Here is a 23610-nt window from a genome sequence, read left to right as displayed (position 1 = left end):
TGAATCGTAAAAGCTAGATAATCTGCCTTGATGGATTTGTTCTTGATATAGCAATACAGAATTATGAAGAGCTTCTAATTGCCAAACAAATCCACAGAGAATGCTGACATTCCTGTACATTGATCTTTATTGGGTTAGCAATTGCTTAGTGAAAAAGTTTCCTCCCTTTTCAATATTTCTGAATTTATGGACACTAATTCTGGTGTCTGGCTGCACATGGTGGTAACTGGATTAAAAAGTAGGTTTGCCATCATGGTTAGCATACAGGTGAAGAGCAGAATTAGCAAAGACAAGGCTGCTCCAGACCTCTGACCATCAGGGGTAGAGAAAGAGTGGCCGACGACTCCTCACAGTACAGCAAGTCGCTTTGAGAGCGTGACAGAAAGAGAAACAAAGAGAGACTATCTTCAGAGTATGAAATGAATGCCTGGAAGCCCAGGCTTAATACTCCGATGTGGTTGGACTATAGAGGTGAGAAAGCTGAGCATGTTTACATAATGCTAATGCTAAAAGACCGGAATGGAGAAATGCTATTTATACCTATTTGTTTTTTGTTTTTTTTACTAATTCAGATGACACAGAATCTGAATATGAAAAAGCATTGAATGTATGGTCCTGTGTGAGTACATCCTTTTCAGTCCATGTGAGAAATGAATGCAATGCTGATGGATTTAAACCTCCATGTAATTGAAATTACACTCATTTAAATGCCTTAAATGAAGCTCCAAGGACTGTGAAAGGTGCCCACGGCGAATGCATACATCTGGCTTACAGGTCTAGTCCAGTGTATGTAGACTGATCCTGAGGAGCAATAACTGCATAATGAATGTCTAATATTCTAAGCTTTGAGTGCAAAGCTCAACACATGGCTCACAAATTGCAAGTGATTTAACTACTCAACTCTGCATCTGCCTCCGCATGACCCCTCTACAGAAGGGGTGCCAGTTCCAGAGGGCCTTAGTGCAGCACAGTTGGGTTGTTTCACTCCTCAAATGCAAGCGATGTAACGCAGTTAGTGGGTAGGTTTAGTTGGTATGTTTTAACAGGATAAGGATCAAACTGTGCTGAACTAAATGCCTCCAGTACCAGAGTTGGACACTGATTCCCTTAGAATGACCCCCTTCTTCCTCAGAATGACCCCCTACTCCCTTAGAATGACGTCTACTCCCATGGAGTGACCCCTACTTTGTAGGAGCGTAACAATTCACACAATTCTTGATTCTGGTATATCAAATTCGATATGTTTGGCGTTTCAGTAGGAAAACCCAAAAAGTGCATTGTTGGGTCATTTTTGGTTGGTTTGCACATTGTGTAGATATTGCTAAATAAATACTATACAAAGTATTTCATAAAATAATAATTGCAAAATTTTACAATTATTGCTTTGTGAACAAAACAACTTGCAAAAAGTAAGAAAGTAGAAAATTTGAGCCGATGTAGAAAGTTTTGGGGTGATAGAACAACAAATGACTAATTTACTGTGGCCTGTTTGAATATCTTAAAACTGGTAAAATAATTATTAATTGTATGGTAATTGTATGTAATTTGCATTATGTGATGTAGACTGTTATTCCACAACAGTAGTTTATTAAAAAAGTTTAAATATGGGTACCCAAATTAAGAAAAAAACTCAAGACATTGGACATTTCTAAATTACTTATTCACTATGCATTGAGTTTTTTTCAGTATGATCTTTATTAAGTCTAGCATTAGAGGTCTGTTAAGTGAAACTCATTACTGCAAAACTGCATTATTATAATGCACAAAATACACACTTTAAAACTCTAATATGCAGTTCATTCAGTCCTGATTCGTCTCTAATTAGTAGAAACTTTAGCACCTGAAATTCTAAAGGGAGCAAGCTGGACAAGACAATCAAATACTAATAAACCAAACGTTTGTATAGAATGCATACTGACAACAGGGATTGGGGCGTTTTTTTGCAACCAAAGCACCAAAGTAAGTATGATGCAAAATAATTAATTAAATGTTTAGTCTTGATTAAGTGAGAGGTAGAACCTCCTGTTAGAATCAGTTCACAAATCAGTCGAAGTGCTGAAACACTATTAACTCATACATTTGGGTAATAATTTATGCTCAACCTTTTGCATAACAGGGTGGTAACAAAATGTTGATTGTGCTTTACTACAACAAATAATGCAGACTTTATACATTATTTTGACAAACCAGATCCTTCCACAATGTACTAATAAGAGTTTAAGCTTGTGTGTAGTGAATAATTATACTTAGAAATGTCTAATTTGGGCTTTATTGAATAAAGAACAAGACCATAATAAACTTGTTTAAATATAATGCTGAAATTAAAGTGTTATCCAGTTTCTATTTGTAATAATTGTTGTTTTTTATCAACTGCTCTTGTAAATTGTTTTAGGCTAGACATCTTATTAATGACACGACATGACACGAATGAATCCAAATGCATAGTGAATTCAGGCTTTATTGAACAATCAGCAAGAACTGAATCTTTATGACCGAAATACAAATTTTACACTTTAGGAATACTGACAGTTATTGATATCGTTATTGGCCTTAGTGAAGTGCTAATTATTGATTATTTTATTGACCCTAATATTGTTATTTGTCCAATCCCTGAGCATTTCGAATGGAAATTGTTACAACCCTACTAAGTTGTCCCCTAGCACCCTCTTTCCCATGACCCCTTTTCCCTCGCTCCTTTACACTCAAGTGGGTGTCAGGTTGTCTAGCCTGACAGACCCTCCATTCCTTCTCTCCTACGTCCTCCCTCTCTTTCACCCTCTCTTTCTGTTCATGCTAAAAGAACCCCCGGTGCTCCGGGGTGTCGGTGGTGCCCCCTCCTGGCTGCGAGTGTCCATGACTGTTGTGTGTTTTAATCTCCTCTTGCAGGGTGTCTGTGTTTCTGTGCCCTTCTTTGTGTGTTTATCCGTTCAAGTGTTTGCACTAGCTTAGGTGTCCACATATAAAGACGACGTAGGGAAGGGGTACGCCATCGGGTTCTTGGTGGGATTGTTGATGTGTTTTAATCCTCCTCCTCCGACAAAAAAAGTCCATTCTTTCCCTGTCTCAGTCTCTCTGTGTCTTCTTTCCCTTTTCCCTGTGTCTGTGTTTGTGTCTTTTCTATGTGTGTATGTGTGTCTCTCGCTCTCCGTGTCTCTCTCTCTCTCTCCCTCTCTTACTGGCCTGCACACAGTGGAGGAGGTGGTGGAGGAGGAGGAGAGGGGTAATGTCTCTTTCTCTCTGTCTCTGTCTCTCTCTCTTTCTCTCTCTGTCTCGCTCTCTCTCTTTCATTCTGTCTCTCACGGCTGTCACGATTCATCGATTGAGTTAAGGATTTAACGACTAACCGGTTAAAAAGTACCTTCATGATGAATCGGCAAAGACTAGTTGGCAGTTTGCATGACGATAATGCACCTTTAAATGCACCTGTTGCTCTCCTAGAAACAGTGCTTGATGGACACACCCATTTCTTTGAATATTTAGGCCATTTAACCCTTTGACAGGCATTGTAACTGCACAGTCGCACAGTCTTTTATCACGGTTAAGTTGCTATAACAAAAAACATGCAAAACCCATCTTGACCTTATTCCCCTCATTGATTAGAGTGTGCTGTGCCAATTATGCCCACTGGGTGGTACCCAGAGGAACCTGTATAATTGCCTGAAAGCTGAGAAGAAGAAAAAAACGTAAGCATGTTGGCATGATAGATCTCTTCAGACATTTACTACATTTACTGATATATCTCTTCAGACAAGCTCCACAGCAACACAGCAAGCTACCCCGGCAAGTTACCCCAAAAAGCATGTGACCACCTGGTTGAGTTGCCCAGTTAGTGTAAACAGAATTAGAATGCTAATGTTGGCTCAGCATGAACACTTCACATGATCATATTGATAATTTCCTTGCTAGACTGAGTTGTATGTGTTAAACCATCAAGGATTGGCATACCTTTCTTGGCATATATTCTAAAAGATTATAGCTACAGCTGTCTAGATAAATAGGTAGCTATAAACATTACATTTGACTCTAACGTAACGTATATATGAGACTGTAATTGAAGGGATGGACACATTTGTCCATGTTTTTTCAACACAATAAATTTGATTATATTTTAGTTGTATTGTATTTCAGTGACTGCACAGTAATGCTAGGTCCCTAGAATTACCCTAACTGGGCGAGTCAACCAGCTGGTTGACTTGCATATCCGCTTCGTGAATGGGGTATCGAAAAATGAAATAAAATAGAAAAAGTTGCTAAATGAGGATCTAAGAAAATAATTTTGCCAATACATATTTTTTGGCAAATGTATTTACATGTTACTGTTAAAGGGTTGAAGGTCTTTTGTTTGATCAGTCCTCAAGATATGACTCGATTTCTTATCCAGTGTTGATTGTGACAGCCCTACTGCCTTTCTCTGTCTGTCTTGCTCTTCATGCCTGCCCTGCCTGTCACATGGCTGGCCTCTACTCCTTTTTTTCAACTGACCCCTCTCATAATGCCATGCCTTTGCAAGTTCCCCCACACATAGGACACAAAAAAAACCCAACAAGGCTAAGGCCGGCTCGTTTTTGCTCTCTAGCAGTAGCTAGAGCCAGTGGCCTGGCCGAGCAGTTTTGTTTCACGTTGATAGCTAACGATCCAGCTTATCAACTCTTGGTAAACCCAGCAGTATGTGGACACCTAAATGTGTTAACATACGTATTTGTGTCTATGTGTTTGTGTGTAAGTGTGTATGTGTGTGTGTGTGTGTATTTGTGTGTTTGTTTCTGTCCCAGTGATGGATTGTGGTAGATGATAGATCCCAGGCAACCTGCAAGTGCATCCTAACCTGAAAAAGAGGAAATATAAAGGGAAATTAGTAAAATAATGCATGACAATCACAAATTCAGGTTTTTACAGTTTCATCAGAATGCATGTGATGGTCAGAAGCGGTCAGGGCTGACTGGTAGAATGACTGACACATTCATTTATCAATTTAATAGAGACACCTTGAATTATTTGTATAGGTATAGTTCAGCGAAAGGTCAGATTAAAGTGATTCATTATTTACCTCAGATGCAGAGGTCTGAAGTTGAGGATCATTGCTTCTGTAGTTTAGAATAGGTGACGCTAAGCTAATGTTGCTAGCAAGCACTGGCTGTAGACTGTCACCAGTCTCATCTTAGTAAATATAGGCCCAGAAACATCATAGCTGATCGGTGGCAGCACAATTCTTTGTAGATTCTTCGTAGCTAAAATGTTTAAATAATGCTATTTTACTCAAGAAAAAAGGAAAGGATCATGCAAAGGATTGGGCACCCCAGGAGATTGGAGTTACCATGGTCTCAGACCTTATTTAGCTTGTTAGGACTATGTATTGCTTACGGTCATTATAAGGAAAGGCCAGGTGATGCAAATATCAAAGTTTTGTCGAACCGGCAGCCATGGGCTCCTCTAAGCAGCTGCCATCTCCAAAGATCCTCACCAGAACGTTCAGCATCAGAGGTTTTCAAAGGAGCATCTAATCAAGTACAAACAGAATTTGTTACCATAAATAGTTTCAGTTAGTAGAACATCATTATTTCAATCATCTGTCGGAGCAAATAAAAAAAGATTATGTTGTGTATTTACAGAGACAAAATCTAGTATGTGTTAGCAATGTTAGGCCAGAGTCTCCCGTTCTAAACTAAAGAAGCAAACTTCAGAAATCCAGCAAGTCTGGGCTGGTCAGTAATCAATCATGTGATTCAATTATGTGATCAGATCATTTGATTTGAACTGTCCTTTACATTTTCCAGTTGGTGTTAGATGGTCATTGTTGCTTTTTCGATTGCGCTGAGAAGAGGTTCTGTTAGCATATAACAGCTACTTGCCGTTTAGCTTCAACACTAAATGCCTTATATCATCAAGTCTTCCTTAGTATGAAGAGCAGGTTGTGCCCAGATAATTGTATCAATACTTTTTGGGCTCGGAGTTGTTTTAAACAGCTGCAACTTGTGACATCACAACAAGGGAATACAACCTTTGGACTCTTGATACCATGAGGGGCTAAACATCCCCAGACTTTTGATTCGGCGGTGTACGGCCAGGCCGACAGACAAGACCGATGTGCAGAGAAGCAGGCCAGACTCCAGACTGCATTAAAACACTTCAGGCAAGGCCTAGACCAATGCTCGCAGAGATAACGCCCATAACCTGATTACAGCCAATCCAACTGGCCGCTCAGAGTGACTCTGACCACTGGAGATCCATATCGGCTGCTTCGACAAATGCAGAATCCAATCAGCTGGCCATTTATTGTCTGGGGAAGCGAGCGAAGGACGAATAGCTGCAGATTTGTACGATCAGCAAATGCCAGGAGTGCCTGGGACCACTAGAGCTACCGTTTTGTTCCCATAAAGAAGCCATATTTGTAGAGATGTAGAGATGTGCAAGAGGGAAGAACCTTTAAAGTCATGAAGAACCTTTCCATCAAGCGAACCCAGTCCCTCATCTCTATTACACACAGGGTTCTTTATGGAACCAAATGTGGTTCTTCTATGGCATCACTCAGAAGAACCATTTGAAGCCCCTTTATTTGTAAGAGTTTACATTTTAACAGGCTGTTCTCGTAAGTGTGCCTTTTAGACTGATATATGTAAATGAGTGTGTTCCGATTGGCTGTCCTGCAGCGTGCCCTTTTCAGAAAGCACCCGAATACTTCCCAAGATCTGCCGTTCAAAGTGGGCTAAAGTGCTATGGAAGAGATATGGAAAGTTGTTGAATTGGTTCCCATGACAGTGAGTGTGTTATTACAGTGGGATGGAAATGCTCAGGTTTTGTTAACAGTGGTGTACTGGAGCCTCTGATGAACAGTCACAGTTTGAGAGAACTGTTTGAGGAAGACTGCTGGTCTTTTTGATGTCATGGAATTGTAGAGAATTGTTTAAAGAGACTGTGTGAGTGTGTGAGTGTGTGTGTGTGTGTGTGTGTGTGTGTGTGTGTGTGCACTCCAGAACTGCGTCCAAAACCACATACAGAGAATGCCAGGGGTCGGCAACTGGTGGCTTTCGTTCTTGGTCTGCCCTTTAATTGTAGATATTGTGGCCGCTAATCACATAGCGACGTGGACATTAGGACCTAGCTAGTGGTGATGTCGCAATACCAGAAATTTGGTAGTCACTACCAGTGCCGCTGAAATTCTACGATGCTCAATACCAGTGTTGATACCACAACAAAAAATTCTTCATGTTTTAACATGAAGTCCGACCCAAACAATCAACTTTATGGTGGCGCAGCATTTTTTAGCGTAGTGTCCAGATACCTGAAATAGAAAAAGTAATGCATACAGCCTAGGTGTGATAAATAATAAGACTAAATATTGTATTAGGAAACCCACTTTGGTGCCCAGCCTGGACATTGGAACAGGACGAATCCTGACCTGGTCCCTTGTATCGAGTCTAAAAGCATAGAGGGCCCTGTCTTACATCCTACACAAAGCATGTCGCGATGCTCATTGCTATCTTACACCCTGCCAACAGTCTATTTTCACACTTTCCGCCTGCGTCGTTTAAATAGCAACGGTGCTTGCGACTATATCAACGCAGATGGGCACAGTGGTCTTGAAATGAGGTGTGTTTAGGTCCATTTCTGGCGTATTTCTATCCTGGAAAATACAGGAGCTCCACTGACTGAAAACAACCTAGGCAGACGTCAACAGTCAGACATTCGTTGCTATCTTGGCAGTGAATTGTCAACACAGGCGTGTGCAGCCCATCACTCATACACCCCCACTTTACACCACTGAAACAGCAATCAACGAAAGTCAGACCGCACCTGACTCTTAAAGGGAACGGCGAGCGACACTGATTGGTTTATTATTGCACTGATTGGTTTAAACATTGCCATATAGCTCCCATCGTATGTCATAAACAGCTTCCTGCTTTAAAGACTTTAAAAACTAGGTTTTGACCGCCGAACCGAACAGGTCAAACCAACACAGCGCTTCTAATAGCTAATCACAACGGCCAGATAACCAGAGCTCAGTGCTTCTGGGTAGTCACACAGCCTGCCAACATCAGTGGTCATCACGTTTTAACTGAGGACACCGGCTACTGGTTGAAATACGAATGGGAGGTCAACACATTCGCAACAGTGAATCTGTAGTTTACAGATAACGTCCTGCCTTTCAACAGAAAGAGCCACAGTCAGCTTGCTGGTTGTGTCACGAGCAGCCTTGGTGTGGGAATCTGAGCAAGCACAGTATCCAGTACAAGCCCAAGAATCTGGGTTTTTTATGCGTTATTGAGTCAAAGTAGACTCTATTCCTCCCTCTACCAGTAAAATGTTCTCTGTCCCACTGGCTGCACAGCAAGCTCAAAGCCCAAAATAGATATACTGTACCATGATTTCTTCAGATATACCAAAAAGCTATATAACCAACTAGGGTTCCAACGGTATGAGATTTTCACGGTAGGATCACTGCCTCGGAGAATATCACAGTTTTACGGTAACACAGTATACAGTGTTGTACACAGGCTTTTTTTTTATTTACTATAATTAAAGCTTAAAAGTATTTATTAATAATTATGATCCTTTTAAAAAGAAATAAATAAATAAAGCTGCACATCCAGCCAATCATTCTTTTCATTATGAAGGAATCCACTGATTATTGTCATATTTTTTTCCATTATCCTTGGACCATAGTAATGAATGCACTGGTGCCGACGTTCTACTTTTGACTCAGTAAAAAGTGGAGTATGCGGTTCTGGACGCAGCCAGTTCTCTCCATGTAACATCGTTCAGTGTCACATGACGCTGGAACAGGATGTCACAGCGTGAAAAGGAGGCATGGCTAACTAACTCAAACAGCTCAAGCCAGTGAGAGTGAATTTACATGCGGGATGCAGTGCATGTTCGCATTACTTACCTTACCTCATGCCTTAAAGGAGATAAGTGGGATTGTGTGTGTATGTGTGTTCATGGGTGTGTGTGTGAGTGCGGGTGTATTGTAAAAAGAACTCCACAGTGCTGGTAATGAAAGTGTTGCGGGTGGGTTTCCATGCCCTTGTATATTATATTAATATAATAGCGGGATTAATGTCTTGGTAAGTATGTAAGTGTGTGAGGGAGGGAGTGAGTGTGTGTGTGTGAGGGAGGGAGTGAGTGTGTGTGTGTGTGAGGTATTTCCGCAGGCATGCTTAGGTCAGAACAAATGCAGCCTTGCACCTTTTATTTCTCTCTTTCTGCTGTTTGTGTCTCATATGGATGTTTTTTTTCCTCCTGCAAACCTTTTCTCTCCCCCCCATGTCCCTGTCTCTGTGTCTTTCTATGTGTGTGTGTGTGTGTGTGTGTACATATGTGTGTTTCTGTGTGTGTGTGTGTGTGTGTGTGTGTGTACGTCTCTCTATCTGACTGTCTCTGACCCTATCTCATCTCTCCAACCGGCTACATCTCCAGCGGCGGCAGCGGGTAATGTCTCTCTCTCTGTCTCTCTCTCTCTCTCTCTCTCTACCTCTCTATCTCTTTCCCTCTGTCTCTCTCTCTTTCCCTCTGTCTTTCTTTGCTCTTGATGCTTGTCCTGCCAGTTACACAGCTTTCCTCTCTTTCTTTTTTGAATCTGTCCGTTTGTTTGTCAGTCCGTCCGTCCTTCCGTCCGCCTGCGGGTCACCCATCTTTCCCTTTTTGTTTTCTTTCTCTCTCTCTCTCTCTCTCTCTCTCTCTCTCTCTCTCTCTCTCTCTCTCTCTGTCGTCTGACTATCACTGTCTTTCTCTGCCTAAGAAAGTAGCACCAACAGAATTCAGAGTCAAGGCGCCCTGATAGTTAAAGCGATAAGATCCGACTGAAGCGCACAGTCGTGGTCGGATGTTTACACACACTCTCTGTGGACGTGAATCCTGTGGCAATATTGGGCTTTCAGTGATTACTTTAAGTCACTGTCATTTTTAGGGATTTTCTAGCCCCCAGATTAGACAGAGCGATCAGCATTATATATACATCATACGTAGCAGTTGGTTAAATGTCCCTCAGCATGACCACCATGGAAAAGATGAAATGAACAGGGCTTCTGGTAAAATCCTGGATGAATGATGAAGATGAGGCTACCCCCACCATGCTTAACAGCTGGTATTCATTTCAGCCCAAAAATGCGATTGGACGGTAATTCCACCGATCCTAAGATCTGGTCAGATCATATGATCCACGTTTTGCGAGTTGCTGCAGCTTTACGCAAGGTCACATGACACCACAGTTTCTCATTCAACCACTAGATGGCATTACGGCCCTCCCTCACAGCTACAGAAACGTGTTGAAGCCCATTTTGAAATCTGTGTGTTAAAAGATCCAGCCAGTATGGCATAGTTTGCAAACTTAAGTCAAGCTTAAAGGTGTAAAGCTTGATTTTGGAGCCGGGGCAATGGCGATGACAATTTACTTTACAAATTCAAATGTGTTTATGTAGCCCTGACCCTGTGTTGATTTCAGAAAACCTGCAAAAAGTAGAACCTTTTCATTGATTGGCACTCCTTTTAAGAGCGCTTTGGCACCTCAAGACCTTTAAACATCTGCCGATTATCATCTTTTGGCACTTAACATAGAAGCACAGCATTCCGTACAGTAAATCCTGTTCATGGGCTTACCCTTCAGTCCTTCACCCTCATAAATGCAATGCTCCCATAGTTAACATCAATTAAATTGACCCCAAAATAGAACCCTGTGGGACCAATTTTGTGTGATATTTTCTTTTCATTGATTTACACTCATTTTGCCTCAAACAAAGAACAGTTTAAAGAAGTCATTGAAATCCCAATATTGCCATGCTGTTCATCTCCACGATTGCAACCGTATGCACCCTGTAAACCAGTGTGGTCAAACAGCTTTGGAGTCTGAATTTGTGCACTGGAGCTGCGAGGCTAAAGCAGCTAATAGGTCATGGGGGCTTATACCTCACTTATTCCTCAGTTAGCATCACAGAGACCACATGTCTAAAACCGGCCACTTCAGACTCCAAACCTCCTGGCAGGCTGACTAGAGAAGAAGGAGGCGTAGATGAGCAGGAGAAGTACTGCTACCAATTGCCTTCACCAGGGGAGAGGAGATCAGTGCACTGACCTTTCGGCCTACAGCCCGAGGCTGTTTTGCTGTTCGGTGCGGGTCAGGCGGCCAGTACTCAAACACAGCTAGCGGGTCACCAGCAACACAGCTGGATATTACAGCTGCACATCCAGCTGCTGGAGCTGGGAGTGCAAAACCTGCACTAGCAGGTCAGCTTCCAAGCAATCAGCCTTAACATTAAAACCACTGATTGTAAAGGTTCCCCTTGTGCTTGAAAGAAACCCATTTAGCCATGGGGTCCACAAGACTAGAGCTCCAGTAAGTTGTGGGGCTGGGCCTCCATGGATCGCATCAGTGAGCCCATGGTACTGGCTCACCGGTTGCCCTTTCTTTGAGCACATTTGGTTGGTATTGACCAGTGCATACATGGAACACTCCACAAGACACGCCTGATATATTGGAGATGTTCTAATCCTGTACTCTAGCCTATTTGGCTATTCATAAGGTGTCTCAGATTCCCACCCTTGCCCATTTGTCCAGTTTGTGAGCGTAGAGCTGGTTTTAGTGGCGTCTGGACTGTCAGACAGTCAGGTCATTCACACCACCGTAAACCATAGACAGTTCATTTCTGAAAGCTCTTTACTTTGAGTGAGTGAATGTTTTTTTTCTTTATTTTTAAAGATCCTCCATCACCTTCCCCACATGTTTGCCACCTGTTATTATCATGGATTCAAAAAAAAAAAAAAAAAAAAAAAAAAAGAGGGAAAACCAGAAATGAGATGACGAGAATTTAAAAAAAGAAAAAGAGGCTTGGCTGGGCATTCCTGCACCGGGGATGCCTGAGACTGCAGTCTGCCCTGATTGGTGCAGCTCTCATGCTGTTGCCGTGGCAACCCTATGAAACCAGCAGAAGGGGTGGGGAGGGGAGGGAAAGGAGAAGTATGGTGGTGGAAGCAGCATGGATTGGGATTAGCAGTGGATGTTGCATCCACTGGGCTGAGTTTCAAAAACAGCATGAGCCACGTATGTGTGTGGGGTTAGACGACCGTATAACTGAGTGTGTGTGAAGGTGTGTGTGTGTGTGTGTGTGTGTGTGTGTGTGTGCAAAAAAGTGATGTATTGAATTTGCTTGACTCTAATGTGTCTCGACATGAATAAAATACAGAGATCAATCACATTGAACATTGATTTACTATATTTTATTCAGTCGCACAGATTCAAGTAAATTTGGTTCATCACTTTTGTGTGTGTGTGTGTGTGTGTTTGTGTGTGTGTGTGTGTGTATGTATGTATGTACATGCACCACGAGATGGGCTTGCTAGGCTGACTATAGCAGGCTACACTCTCAGTGTGAGCTGTGAGGATGCAGTGCATTCTGCTGTAACTGAACTGCGGACGAATGCGTAGCAGGCATGTTTACTGACCGGTATGAGCTACTAACACACTTACTGAGTTAGTGCCCGCCTGTGCCAGCCATGGGTGTCTACAACCCTATCAAGTCACCCATGTTGGAATCTGGCACCCTCCACATTGTCCAGCTCCTCACTCTAACCATATGTCTTGTTTATGTGTGTGTGTGTCTGTGTGTGTGTGTGTGTTTCTGTGTTGTGTTGGCCATCCTGCAGTGGAAGCAGTAAGGGGAAAGACATCAGTACCATAAAGTCCCTGCGTGTGCTGAGAGTGCTGCGGCCCCTCAAGACCATCAAACGTCTGCCGAAGCTCAAGGTACCGAAACTCAACGTCACCGTCATTGACCCTAAAATTGAACCCTGTGGGACTCACTAAATAAATAGGCCAAACTGTTACCAAACGATTCCTATCAGTTTATGCATTATGATTAATAACAGAACAGTAAAGCCAGGCTTTAAAGGGTTAAACAACAAAGTACTATCAGATCACACACTAAATATAATATGGTGTCATCGTCGTTGTAAAAACGAGCCAACTGGGTGGTCCGGCAGAATAAGGCACTGTCACTATGACCAGAATCACAGAATCAAACCGGGGCCCAGAGACTGCACAATTGGCCTTGCTCTCTCCAGGGTGGGTAGATGGCACTTTCTCTCCCCACATCACTCCAGTGGGGCGCTGGCCGTCACTGGTGTCTGCTGGACGATGCGTCGGAGCTGGGTGTACGACGATTCCCTCCAGTCGATGCAGTTGGAAAAAGAGGCGTTGGCTGGCTGTGCAAACGTGACGGAGTGCAATGTTGGTCTTCACCCTCACTAATGTAGGGAGCATGCAATGGGGAGAATACGTACGGGCCGTGTAATTGCTGATCCAAATTGGGGAGAAAATGTGTTCGGGATACTGATCAAAATGCCAGATATTCCATAGCTCAACCAATCAGTTGACATACAGCCAACTGTATGACTTTGGGTATTTCCGTAATATCCAGTGAAATACGGACACTACCGAAATCGTGTACAGAATACTGTTCTTCATTAGGTTTCAGGGACTTGGGCAGAAGTTAAAGAGATAGAGTGCACACACACTTTCTCTGATTTAACTCGAGTTAGCCAGCATGCTAACAAGTCACCCACTGCCCCGACCCCAGCAGTTATTCAAACAGTCCTACACTAAAGCTCAGTTCAATAAAGCAAGTATGTAGCGCTAATTATCTGGCGCAATTTTGCTCACTTGTTGGTAACATAGTTAGCTAGCATGCTAGTCACTAAAATTTGGCTCCTCATCTTAGCAGAGCTGAACGTATAAGTTAATGTAAATTCCAAATGTGGCCAACCATGACCGCTATACATAGTTTTATAAAACATATAGCAGTGTTAGCAAGCCTGCTAATAGCTAGGTTCGTTTCAAACTGAGCATAGCTCCACAGCCGTCCGTTCTACATGTTATTTTGTTGCTCTTGACGGTGGATCTGGTTTTCAGCTTTTGTTTGCACATATTTGTGAGAGAAATGCCATTAGTGGGATTCGCCACAATGAACAATTTCGCATTCAGCTTTAGAGAACTTCGGAATTGCCCATGTTAGCTGTGTCTTAGCACGGCCGTGTCTTTACCACCGGCTCAAAAGAAACTAATAAAAGAAAGATGTGCACAAGACTGCACAAACCATCAATCAGCAGACTGCGTATTCCCACTTTCTGTAATTTTACTGTTTGTTAGGTGAGTTAGCCAGAATGCTAAATGCTAAGGTATCGCCTCAGTTGAGAGGAGGTAAATTAAATCACCCCCTGTCATGTATTTCTTCTCTCACTTCTGTGGTAACTAAGCTAGTTAGCATGCTAATTATTCGAGTGGAGCTGAACACATAAGTTAACCACTGCTTTTATACATAGTTTTTCGCTAAAATAATCGGTGTTGGTGGTGAATATACAATGGCATGGTGCGTTAATTATGTTCACTTTCACATTTTTACTGTAAATGGTAGCAGCGTTAGCCAGTCTGCTATTAGCTAAGCTAAGCACAGCTCCACACATATAAGTTCTACACTTTGTTTTGCTCCTGGCAGGAATAGATATTCATTTTGTTATAAAATGATTAATTTAATTATTCAACTATGTCTTTACTATTTACCAACTACACTTTTTTTTTCATGAAACTGCATTTCATGCAAAGAACAACTAGCCAACTGTGAAGCATGCAGGTGGATCTGTCATGCTTTGGGGTTGTGTTACTGCCAGTGGCATTGCAGTGGTAATTGCAAGGTTGGAGGGAGGAACGGATTCCACAAAATACATCTCAAACAGTCTTTTAAACAACTGAGACTTAAAGAGGATGGCTTTTACCCTCATAGTATAATTTAATTTATTTATTTAGTAAAATAAACCTTGATTTTAAGATACACTGTGATTGTTTCTATCTGTCCTCAGGCTGTATTCGACTGTGTGGTGAACTCGCTGAAGAACGTGCTGAACATCCTCATCGTCTACATGCTCTTCATGTTCATTTTCGCCGTGGTGGCAGTGCAGCTCTTCAAGGGCAAATTCTTTTACTGCACGGATGAGTCCAAAGAGTTTGAGCGTGACTGCAGGTCAGAACTTACATGTACAAACTCTAGGGGTGTAACCAATTCACATTTTCAACTGCGCTCTTTAATCTGTCCCTAGCGTTTTCCTGTCCTTTGCGGAACCCTCTCATTGTCATTGTTTAACAAAATGTTGGCATCTGGGAGTGTACTATTAAGTGGGCGTGGAGGAGGAGGGGCTTATGCTGTGCACACATCTTAAATTGATTGGCATGTGTAATAGGTCTGAAACTTGACCACATGGAGAACTGCGGACATTTTAGAATGAAATGTACCACCCCATCGCATACCACCCCGTCACGTTTTATTGTGAATATGGCCCTCGAGTCTGAATAAAAGGTTAATATTAAGATAATATTATTTTTTTAAGGATGAGGATGAACATGTTTTAAATTTTAAAAAAATGTGTTCGTTCTTGATGAAAATGTATTGTTTTGTAAAAAGACACACCTACGCTCAAATGTCTAAAGTCAATTCACTTAGCATTTCTTATTTTTAGATTGTAGTATTTGGGGTTTTGGGAATTTGCGATTTGGGAGATTTTTTGTGTGTTTAATGTTCATATATTTAAAGCGAACAAAAATATCCCAAATAAAATCTAGTCTTGGAATGGAAAATCTCACCAAAGCAAATATTGAAAATAGGCTTGTTGTTACACCCCTAACTCAAACTCCCAGTGTGCTAACGATGTGCTGGATAGTAACTGTGTTTTTTGTTCAGAGGTGAATATCTAGTGTACGAACGGGATAACGAAGTGAAGGCGCAGAAGCGGGAGTGGAAGAAGTACGATTTCCACTACGACAACGTGCTTTGGGCCCTGCTCACCCTCTTCACCGTATCTACCGGAGAGGGGTGGCCGCAGTGAGTACACACTTTACCCTCTACCCGAGTCACACAGCATAGTCTGCCTAGTCACGAAGGAACCCCAAATGTAGTCCGACAGCTAGAACATTGGAAATTTGGCGTTGTTAGCTTAGCGCTGGAGCTGTGAAGTAATAATGAGTAATAATGAGTAATAAAAAGCTTATACCGCACTGATTAGCATCATGCAAATTGAACGAGTACATCTCATGTTTCTGTTTTTTTCTAGGGTACTGAAACACTCAGTCGATGCGACTTATGAGAATCAGGGCCCTAGCCCGGGCTACCGGATGGAAATGTCCATCTTTTACGTGGTGTACTTCGTGGTCTTCCCCTTCTTCTTCGTCAACATCTTCGTGGCTCTCATCATCATAACCTTCCAGGAGCAAGGAGACAAGATGATGGAGGATTACAGTCTGGAAAAGAATGAGGTGACCTAGAGTGTTCCGTAAACACATGGTGTCAAATATTTTACATACTTGCAAACCCGTTGTTTTTCAGTGGAGTCTGCTGCCTGCATCATTGTTACTTGCATAACTGAATCATTATGGGCCAGTTGTACGTTAATGTTCCTGTTATATCGTAAGTGTCAATCATTGGGGTCCAAGCACGGGAACATGCAGTTATTGAATGCGCAGAACACAAAGAGTGGGTAATATTTATGGAACAGCATCTGTTTAATATGAATAGTTGCACGTTATGCTGTCCTCGCTAAAAGTTGTTGCAGGCAACTGATTTTCAGCTAAATGCAATCACCACTAGGTATCACTAAAGATCATAAAAAACAAACACTATGCTGAATCCTATACACACGTTGTGCTTAGACCGCAGTGACTGCTGCTGGCAGTTAATGGCTGTCTTTCTTGCTAAGACTTTTGACCACTGCTTGCCAAAAGATGTTGAGGTAAAAAAAAACTTAATAATAATATTATAATATTACTGCTTACATGTTTTTAGAACCTTACCTTACCACTGGCCTATAATAATGAACTACTTTTAAACTGGAGCTATGAGGGGTAATGTAGCGACCAAACACTAGAAGTCAGTAGTCACACAAATCTTTTCTGTAAATCTCAAGCCACTCAAACTGACATTCCTGGTCTTCCTTAAGGTGTGCACAAACTTGTTGATGTGGTTTAGGACACAGTGTGATGTTCTGAACTGTTAACATTCACAAAACGTCTCTGTGTAGCTGATGGTTGGGGAGGGCCATGTTTTAAACATGGTGGAGGTTTGTTCATATGTGTAGTTCACAGTCATACATAAGTTATACTATGTCCTACACCACATATACAGCTCTGCCACACATTAATGAAGTCCTGAAAGTTGTCTAAGCATGTGTATAGGTCTTCTAGTGTTTGTTAGCCTTTCTTGCTTTATAGCTAATATGTCTTTTTTGAATTTTTAATGTTGTTATGGAATGAAAAGGGCACCTGTCATTTTCAGTCGATGTAAAGCTGTCACCTTTCATATCTTGTGTTTACAGAGAGCCTGTATAGACTTTGCCATCAACGCCAAGCCTCTGACACGTCACATGCCTCAGAACAAGCAAACATTCCAGTACCGCATGTGGGAGTTTGTGGTGTCCCCGCCGTTCGAGTATACTATCATGGCCATGATCGCGCTCAACACCATAGTGCTTATGATGAAGGTGGGCCAGCGGGAACGAAAAGTTCCTTTGTTGAAAGTTTGGAGTGTAATGGTTAAGTCAGTGAATTCTAGGATTTCAGTTTTGCAGGCTGGGTAGCTACCATGTTTTACTGCTTGTTTAAAAGACGAATGAGGCTTCAGTTCTTGTTGGATGCGCAGTATTTTTTTCCTAAGCTTATTCAGAGCGTAGTTTAGATCAATAAGCTTATCGTTATTTGTTTTGTGTAATTGAGTAAGAAAAAACATGAGTAATATGTGACAGATGTGTTCTAACTCATGTCTCAACTCAAAATGATTTTAGACAGTTACAAAATAAAACTCTACGAGCTATAAAACACAATTAAAATGCACAGATCGGACCAGTATTGGACAGTACGTAGTGTTAAGGTACTCAGATCAGATTGGAAGGCGGAAAACCTGCATCGGGACATCTCAAGTCTAAAGCTTAGCTTAATCCAGTAGGGACCACAGTATTTATTACAAACATGCAACCTTGCTAATTCTATTTACTTTTGATAGTACGGAGGGCATGTTAGTAAAAACAGTTGATATTGCATCTCTGGAAGCTGCTGTTATCAGATCTGCTGTGATGATGTTTCTGTGTGTGTGTGTTTTCAGTATTATGGAGCTTCAGATACGTATGAGAACATGCTAGCCAACCTGAACATTGTTTTCACCTCGCTGTTCTCCCTGGAGTGTGTGTTGAAGATCATTGCCTTTGGAGCACTGGTGAGTGATCGTGCCTGTGGCCTGGGTGCATTTGGGTGTACGTTCACCCTCAAGACCACTGTACTGTACAATGTGTGTGCGTATGTAGGGCCCTGTGATGTACAACTGTGTACTGTTTGACTTCAAATGGGAAGCGCTGCTCCTATACAATTCCAGTTACATTTTTTTCTGGTGACTCACTTATTAAGGTCATATTTGTGCATGTGTCGCTGTACACTAGAATAGTGCACCATCTTCCCAAGGGTTTTTTTTGCAGTCAGACTTGGGTTGGGCTTGATTTGCCTTTCTAGCAATCCTAAGAACAGCCTTCCAGGAAAGTTTGCTTCTTCTTCCAGATCTCAGTTTGACCTCTGTTCCTGATAACTGCCATTTCTGAATTACATTATAATCAGAGTGCAGAGGCAGCTGTTTAGAGGTGCCCATAGCTGCTGATTGTTGGGACAAGGTTGGAGGGGTCAGAGTATTTATAAAGCTCCTACAATGCTTGTGAACAAGCTATAGCCATAATAAGCTAATTAAGGCCTGAGACCCTAGTTAAACTCGCCTGAGTGTTCAAATCTCTTGGGCGACCAAAAATCCGCATGGTGCTCCTTTAATCGTTGTTAGATTATGGGAAGAATAAGGGATAAAGAATTTGAAAAGGAGAAAGAAAATGACGTCGGTCAGCACAGGCCAGCCTGGAAAGGACAGAAAAACAGATAAGTTGGTGAAGGACGGAGGACAAGCTCAGGTGATGGAGAGACGGAGGTGGAGAAAATCTGCCTTGTCACTAAAGGGGCGAGGATTAAAGAGAATTAAGGAAGGGAGAAAGTGCACACACACACACACACACACACAGGGGCTGGTATATGAGATTTGGCTGTGCAGAAGCACTTAAAGTTCAGTGCGTGGAAGCCACAGTTTTACTGCATCTGCTAGTTAGAGTGGTCTTAATGCACTCTTTTACTGCAGGCCTTCGCAGGACTGCACAAAAAAGACCCATGCACTCAGCATGTGTGCTGCCAAACCCTCTGGCACCTTGTGAAAGAGATCTCAGGACAAAGAGAAACAAGGCTGTGTACATTTTCGGGATGAAGATGGCTTAACTTTGTGGGGAAAACTGGGCTAACCCCAGGGCTACCTGTCAGTCATTAAAAAAATTCACCTTTTCTGGATATACAGTGATAAGCCCGTCATTCCAGTAGCGTTGGCCATACTGTGAATATAAGGGAAATCTCTTGAAATAAAGTCCAAAGAACATTCTATGTATTTTTATATTAAATTTTATTTTTATTATTATTATTTTTTTTATAATTTCTCTTCATCCTAACATCCCAACAGTGAAACATAGAGGTGGCAGCATCATAAAATGGGGAGATTAAACATTAAACAACCACTTTGATCATGAGTCATTGAGGTGAGAGTAAATTACTGATGATTGGGCCAGACCTCATTTTGCAGTGCTTCATTGTATGTCCAAATGTTTGTGGACACCCCTTTTAATGAATGGATTCAGCTACTTTAGATTGCATCCATTTCTGACTCTGTCTATAGCAAGACCCCACAGATTTGGTCTTCATGGACAAGAATCCCTCCTTTACGGCAAGACTCCAGATTCTGTCCAAAACGCATTGTTCCAGAAGTCCTGGTCTTTGTCCTTCGTAATCCTGCTATATACCTCATATGACCCGGACATTTCTTTCCTTTTACCCACAGAACTACTTCAAAGATGCCTGGAACATCTTCGACTGTGTGACTGTCCTCGGCAGCATCACTGACATTTTAGTCACAGAGCTAGGGGTAAGTGTTTTCTGCAGAGGGGCTACCGAGTGTGTGTCTGTGTGTGTGTGTGTGTGTGTGTGTGTGTGTGAGTGAGCGTGCACATGTGTGTGGGTGTGTGTCAGATACAGACAGAAACTCCACAGGATCTTTCCCTGCTCACTGAAGCGCAAGGCTCCTCTGAAGGTTTTATATAATTGTCCCAGTTGGAGTGTGGAGCAGATCAGTGAGACAGCATTGGGACGTCTGGAGCTCACCCAGCTTTCGCTTACATCACTGTAATCCCCCACTGAAATCAAACACTCTGTGTGTTACCATCGCTTAATTAAAGCAATAGTTTGAAAGAAAGTCCAATTTACCTCAGGTACCTCTTCCAGCACCTGCCTCTGTCTCTCTCTACCATGCAAGCCCACTGTAAAATAAAAAAAGACAAAAAAAATTGGAATGCTGGAAAATACAGGGACTATCATTCAGCAAACCTTGCCTGTGTGAGCTAATTCTTTTATTTAGAGATATTTATGTGAGTGTTGAGAGGCTGTCCTGAAGACAAAGTCCCCATGAAAATTCATTTGAATTTGGTGAGACAGACAGATAGTAAAATATCCTCAGAGTGGAGAAATGAATGTATAGACTAATGATGGCTTAAAGGAAGCAGAGCTAAATCTTGCCATTTAAAGTATGCTGAGACAGAGGCTAGTAGTTGCTGAATCACTTATAGTGGCTGATGAGTCATTTATTAGATCCTGAATCATTTACAGTTGTTACTGAATAATTTACAGTAGTCACTGAATTGTTTTAAGTAGTTACTAATGCATTTATATTAGCTACTGATTAGTTATTTACAGTAGTTACTGGATTATTTTTAATCATTAGGAGTAGTTACCGAATCACTTATTACTTACTGAATAATTTATAGCAGTTACTAAAACATTTATATTAGTTACTGAATCATTTATTAGTTAATAAATCATTTATAGCAGTTACTGAATCATTTACAGTTGTTACTAAAACATTTATTAGTTACTGAATCATTTATAGTAGTTACAGAATTATTTATTAGTTATTGAATCATTTATAGTAGTTACTGAATCATTTATAGTTAGTTACAGAATCATTTATTAGTTACAGAATCATTTATAGCAGTTACTGAATCATTTACAGTAGTTACTGAATCATTTGTAATAGAATCTAAATCTTCGAACCTCTCGCACAAGCTGAAAAAATATCAGATCTGCAATTTAGCTCTGTCAAGACTGGTCAGGCAAATCTAGGTCTAGGTGTGTGCATGAGCGTGAGTGTTTAAGTGTGTGTGTGTGTGTGTGTGTGTGTGTGTGTGCGTGTGTATGTAAGTGTGTCCTGAAGAGCCTTTGTCTTTCAGTAAAGCAGCAGCACCTGGTGGCTGATCACTGTACATCATTTTGACTTTTACTTGCTTTTTTAAAAAAATGCTTGCTATCTCAGACTGGGAGATACAGAAATGTTGCACTTCTGTCTTTTTCTTTCTTCTTCTTCTTTTGAATAGACAAGAAAATCATAAAGCAAACATTTCGAAGCATTTAACCTCTATCTTTTTCAGTATGGTTTCATGCGGCTTTCATTCTGATTTTGGGTATCGTTTTCTGATTTCAGTTCCGCTAATGACGATACGCTGAGCTCATGTTGTAGTGACTTGAATATGGCTTTTGAACTGACTGATGTTTTTTGGACTGAAATGTCTGCATATTGATTATTCATTTCTTGTTTTTATTCTTTTTTTCTGTCCTCTTTTTATTCTTTTGTTGTTGTTGTTTTTTTTCCCAACATGCTTTCTTTAATCGCTGCTATATTGGCGGCTACGCCCTCTGACGAATCCATCCAATCAAAATGCACTGTGAAATCTCATATGTCCATCTGTGACCTGGCCTGGCCGATCACACTGGTTGTTGTTATTATCAACCTCCAAAAACCGCTGCTATAAACCATGCATCTGCAACATCTCCATGTAGATGGTTTGTAATTTTTTTGGAAATCTTAATGCATCTGTTTTCCTTTGTGGCTGATGATGATGATGGTGATGATGATGATGATGGTGATGATGATGGTGATGATGATGCATGTGCTTGAAAAGTAATGGACATTGACCCCTGCTCTGTGTGACACTTCAAGGGTCTCACCCCCCACACACCGTATACACACAGCCAGCCCAGATGTAATTAGGTTGTTGGTTCACATGCCTACACACACTGGCAAAAATTTGTAGCTAGCAGAAGTCAGAAGTGTATGGAGTGTACCTGTAGCTTTAGGACGTTTGCATGCTACCTGTCGTATTGCAATTAATTATAGACGTAAGCTGTGATAATATTAATTATAATAAAAGGGGCTCTTTCACAAAGCAGTGTTTTTTAACAGGCTGAATAACTTCAGGTTCATCACCTACATTTTTAAGGTCCATCTGTAATTATTGGGTTCATGTACCAAGAAAACAGCTGTTTTTCCTTTTACCTGAGCATTTTTCAACCTTTCTTTGTTTCTTATAATCAAACAGACTTTTGTTACTATGCCTTTAAGACTACTGATATATGTAAATGAGCTCTGTTGTAATTGGCTTTCCTGTTTAATGCATCATTCCAAAAGCAGTCCGGGCTGAAACACTTGTTGTCAGTGTGAACGGGCATGTTTAAACTGTGTTTATATATAAACACAGTTTTATATATATTATATATAAAAAAAAACTATATATTTTTGTGTTTTAACTAGAATTTAATATAAATTATATATATATGAATTATATATATATATATATATATATATATATACACACACACACACAATTAGATTTATCACTGATCCCAGATGCCATCTGCCATCTGACATGTGTCTCTTCAGTGTAGAATGGGAGATGCTAGGCTAAAGTTGCTAACAAACACTGAAATTAAACTGTCACCAGTGTAATCTCAGTAAATACATGGCATACCTAAACATGCTCAAAAATCTTTCAAAAAGCTCAGTAAGTCCAGCCGACTAAGGCACTGCCACTGTGACCCGAGGATTGCTGGTTTGAAACCCAGGTGATTTGCTGCCTGCCATCAGCAGCTGGAGCCAGAGAGAGCACAATTAGCCTTGCTCTCTCCGGGTGGGTAGATAGAGGCTGGGCTCGCTCTCTCTCCCCACATAACTTCAGTGTGATGGGCGCCTGCTAGCCGATGCATCAGCCAACCTCTGAGAGCGTTGGTTAGCCCGAGGGTGATGCATGGGCGGCAGATCGAAAAGGGGCGGTGCCAGGCTATGCATGTGTCTGAGGAGGCATAGATCAGTCCTTACCCTCCCAGTGTCGGGAACACTGAGAGTGTTTAAAAAAATTAATTCATTAAGAAAAGCTCAGTAAAACATAATGGATAAACCTTATTTACACACGTTTATGCTAAAATTAGAACAGTTACCCAAAATGCCTCATTATTTGTTATATATTATATATAAGTTGTCCCACCTCCCATGAAGATGAAGTTGTTTTGAGCGAGAAATTAGATGCTTTTGAATGTGCATTTGCAAAGCTAAGATTGATGACAGTCTAATTCCACTGTCCGTCAGCAATGTTAGCCCAGCATCTAAACCGAACTAAAGAAGGCACCACTTGATT

The 23610-nt window shown here is 41.3% G+C and overlaps 1 protein-coding gene across 20 annotated transcripts in view; it reads left to right on the top strand.

The window, feature by feature from the left end:
- Positions 1 to 23610, top strand: part of cacna1aa (calcium channel, voltage-dependent, P/Q type, alpha 1A subunit, a) — a 172403-nt gene that overhangs the window by 78351 nt on the left and 70442 nt on the right. For all 20 annotated transcript variants that reach the window (XM_072694455.1, XM_072694470.1, XM_072694462.1 and 17 more), the window contains 7 exons: positions 12634 to 12733; positions 14842 to 15002; positions 15717 to 15857; positions 16087 to 16288; positions 17344 to 17508; positions 18126 to 18236; positions 19932 to 20015. In XM_072694455.1, the coding sequence (XP_072550556.1) occupies positions 12634 to 12733; positions 14842 to 15002; positions 15717 to 15857; positions 16087 to 16288; positions 17344 to 17508; positions 18126 to 18236; positions 19932 to 20015 (964 nt within the window). The remainder of the gene's footprint in view (positions 1 to 12633; positions 12734 to 14841; positions 15003 to 15716; positions 15858 to 16086; positions 16289 to 17343; positions 17509 to 18125; positions 18237 to 19931; positions 20016 to 23610) is intronic.

This window comes from Salminus brasiliensis, chromosome 12 (assembly GCF_030463535.1).
Source record: "Salminus brasiliensis chromosome 12, fSalBra1.hap2, whole genome shotgun sequence".
Classification (NCBI taxonomy): domain Eukaryota; kingdom Metazoa; phylum Chordata; class Actinopteri; order Characiformes; family Bryconidae; genus Salminus; species Salminus brasiliensis.
This window is presented reverse-complemented; position numbering and strand designations above follow the sequence as displayed.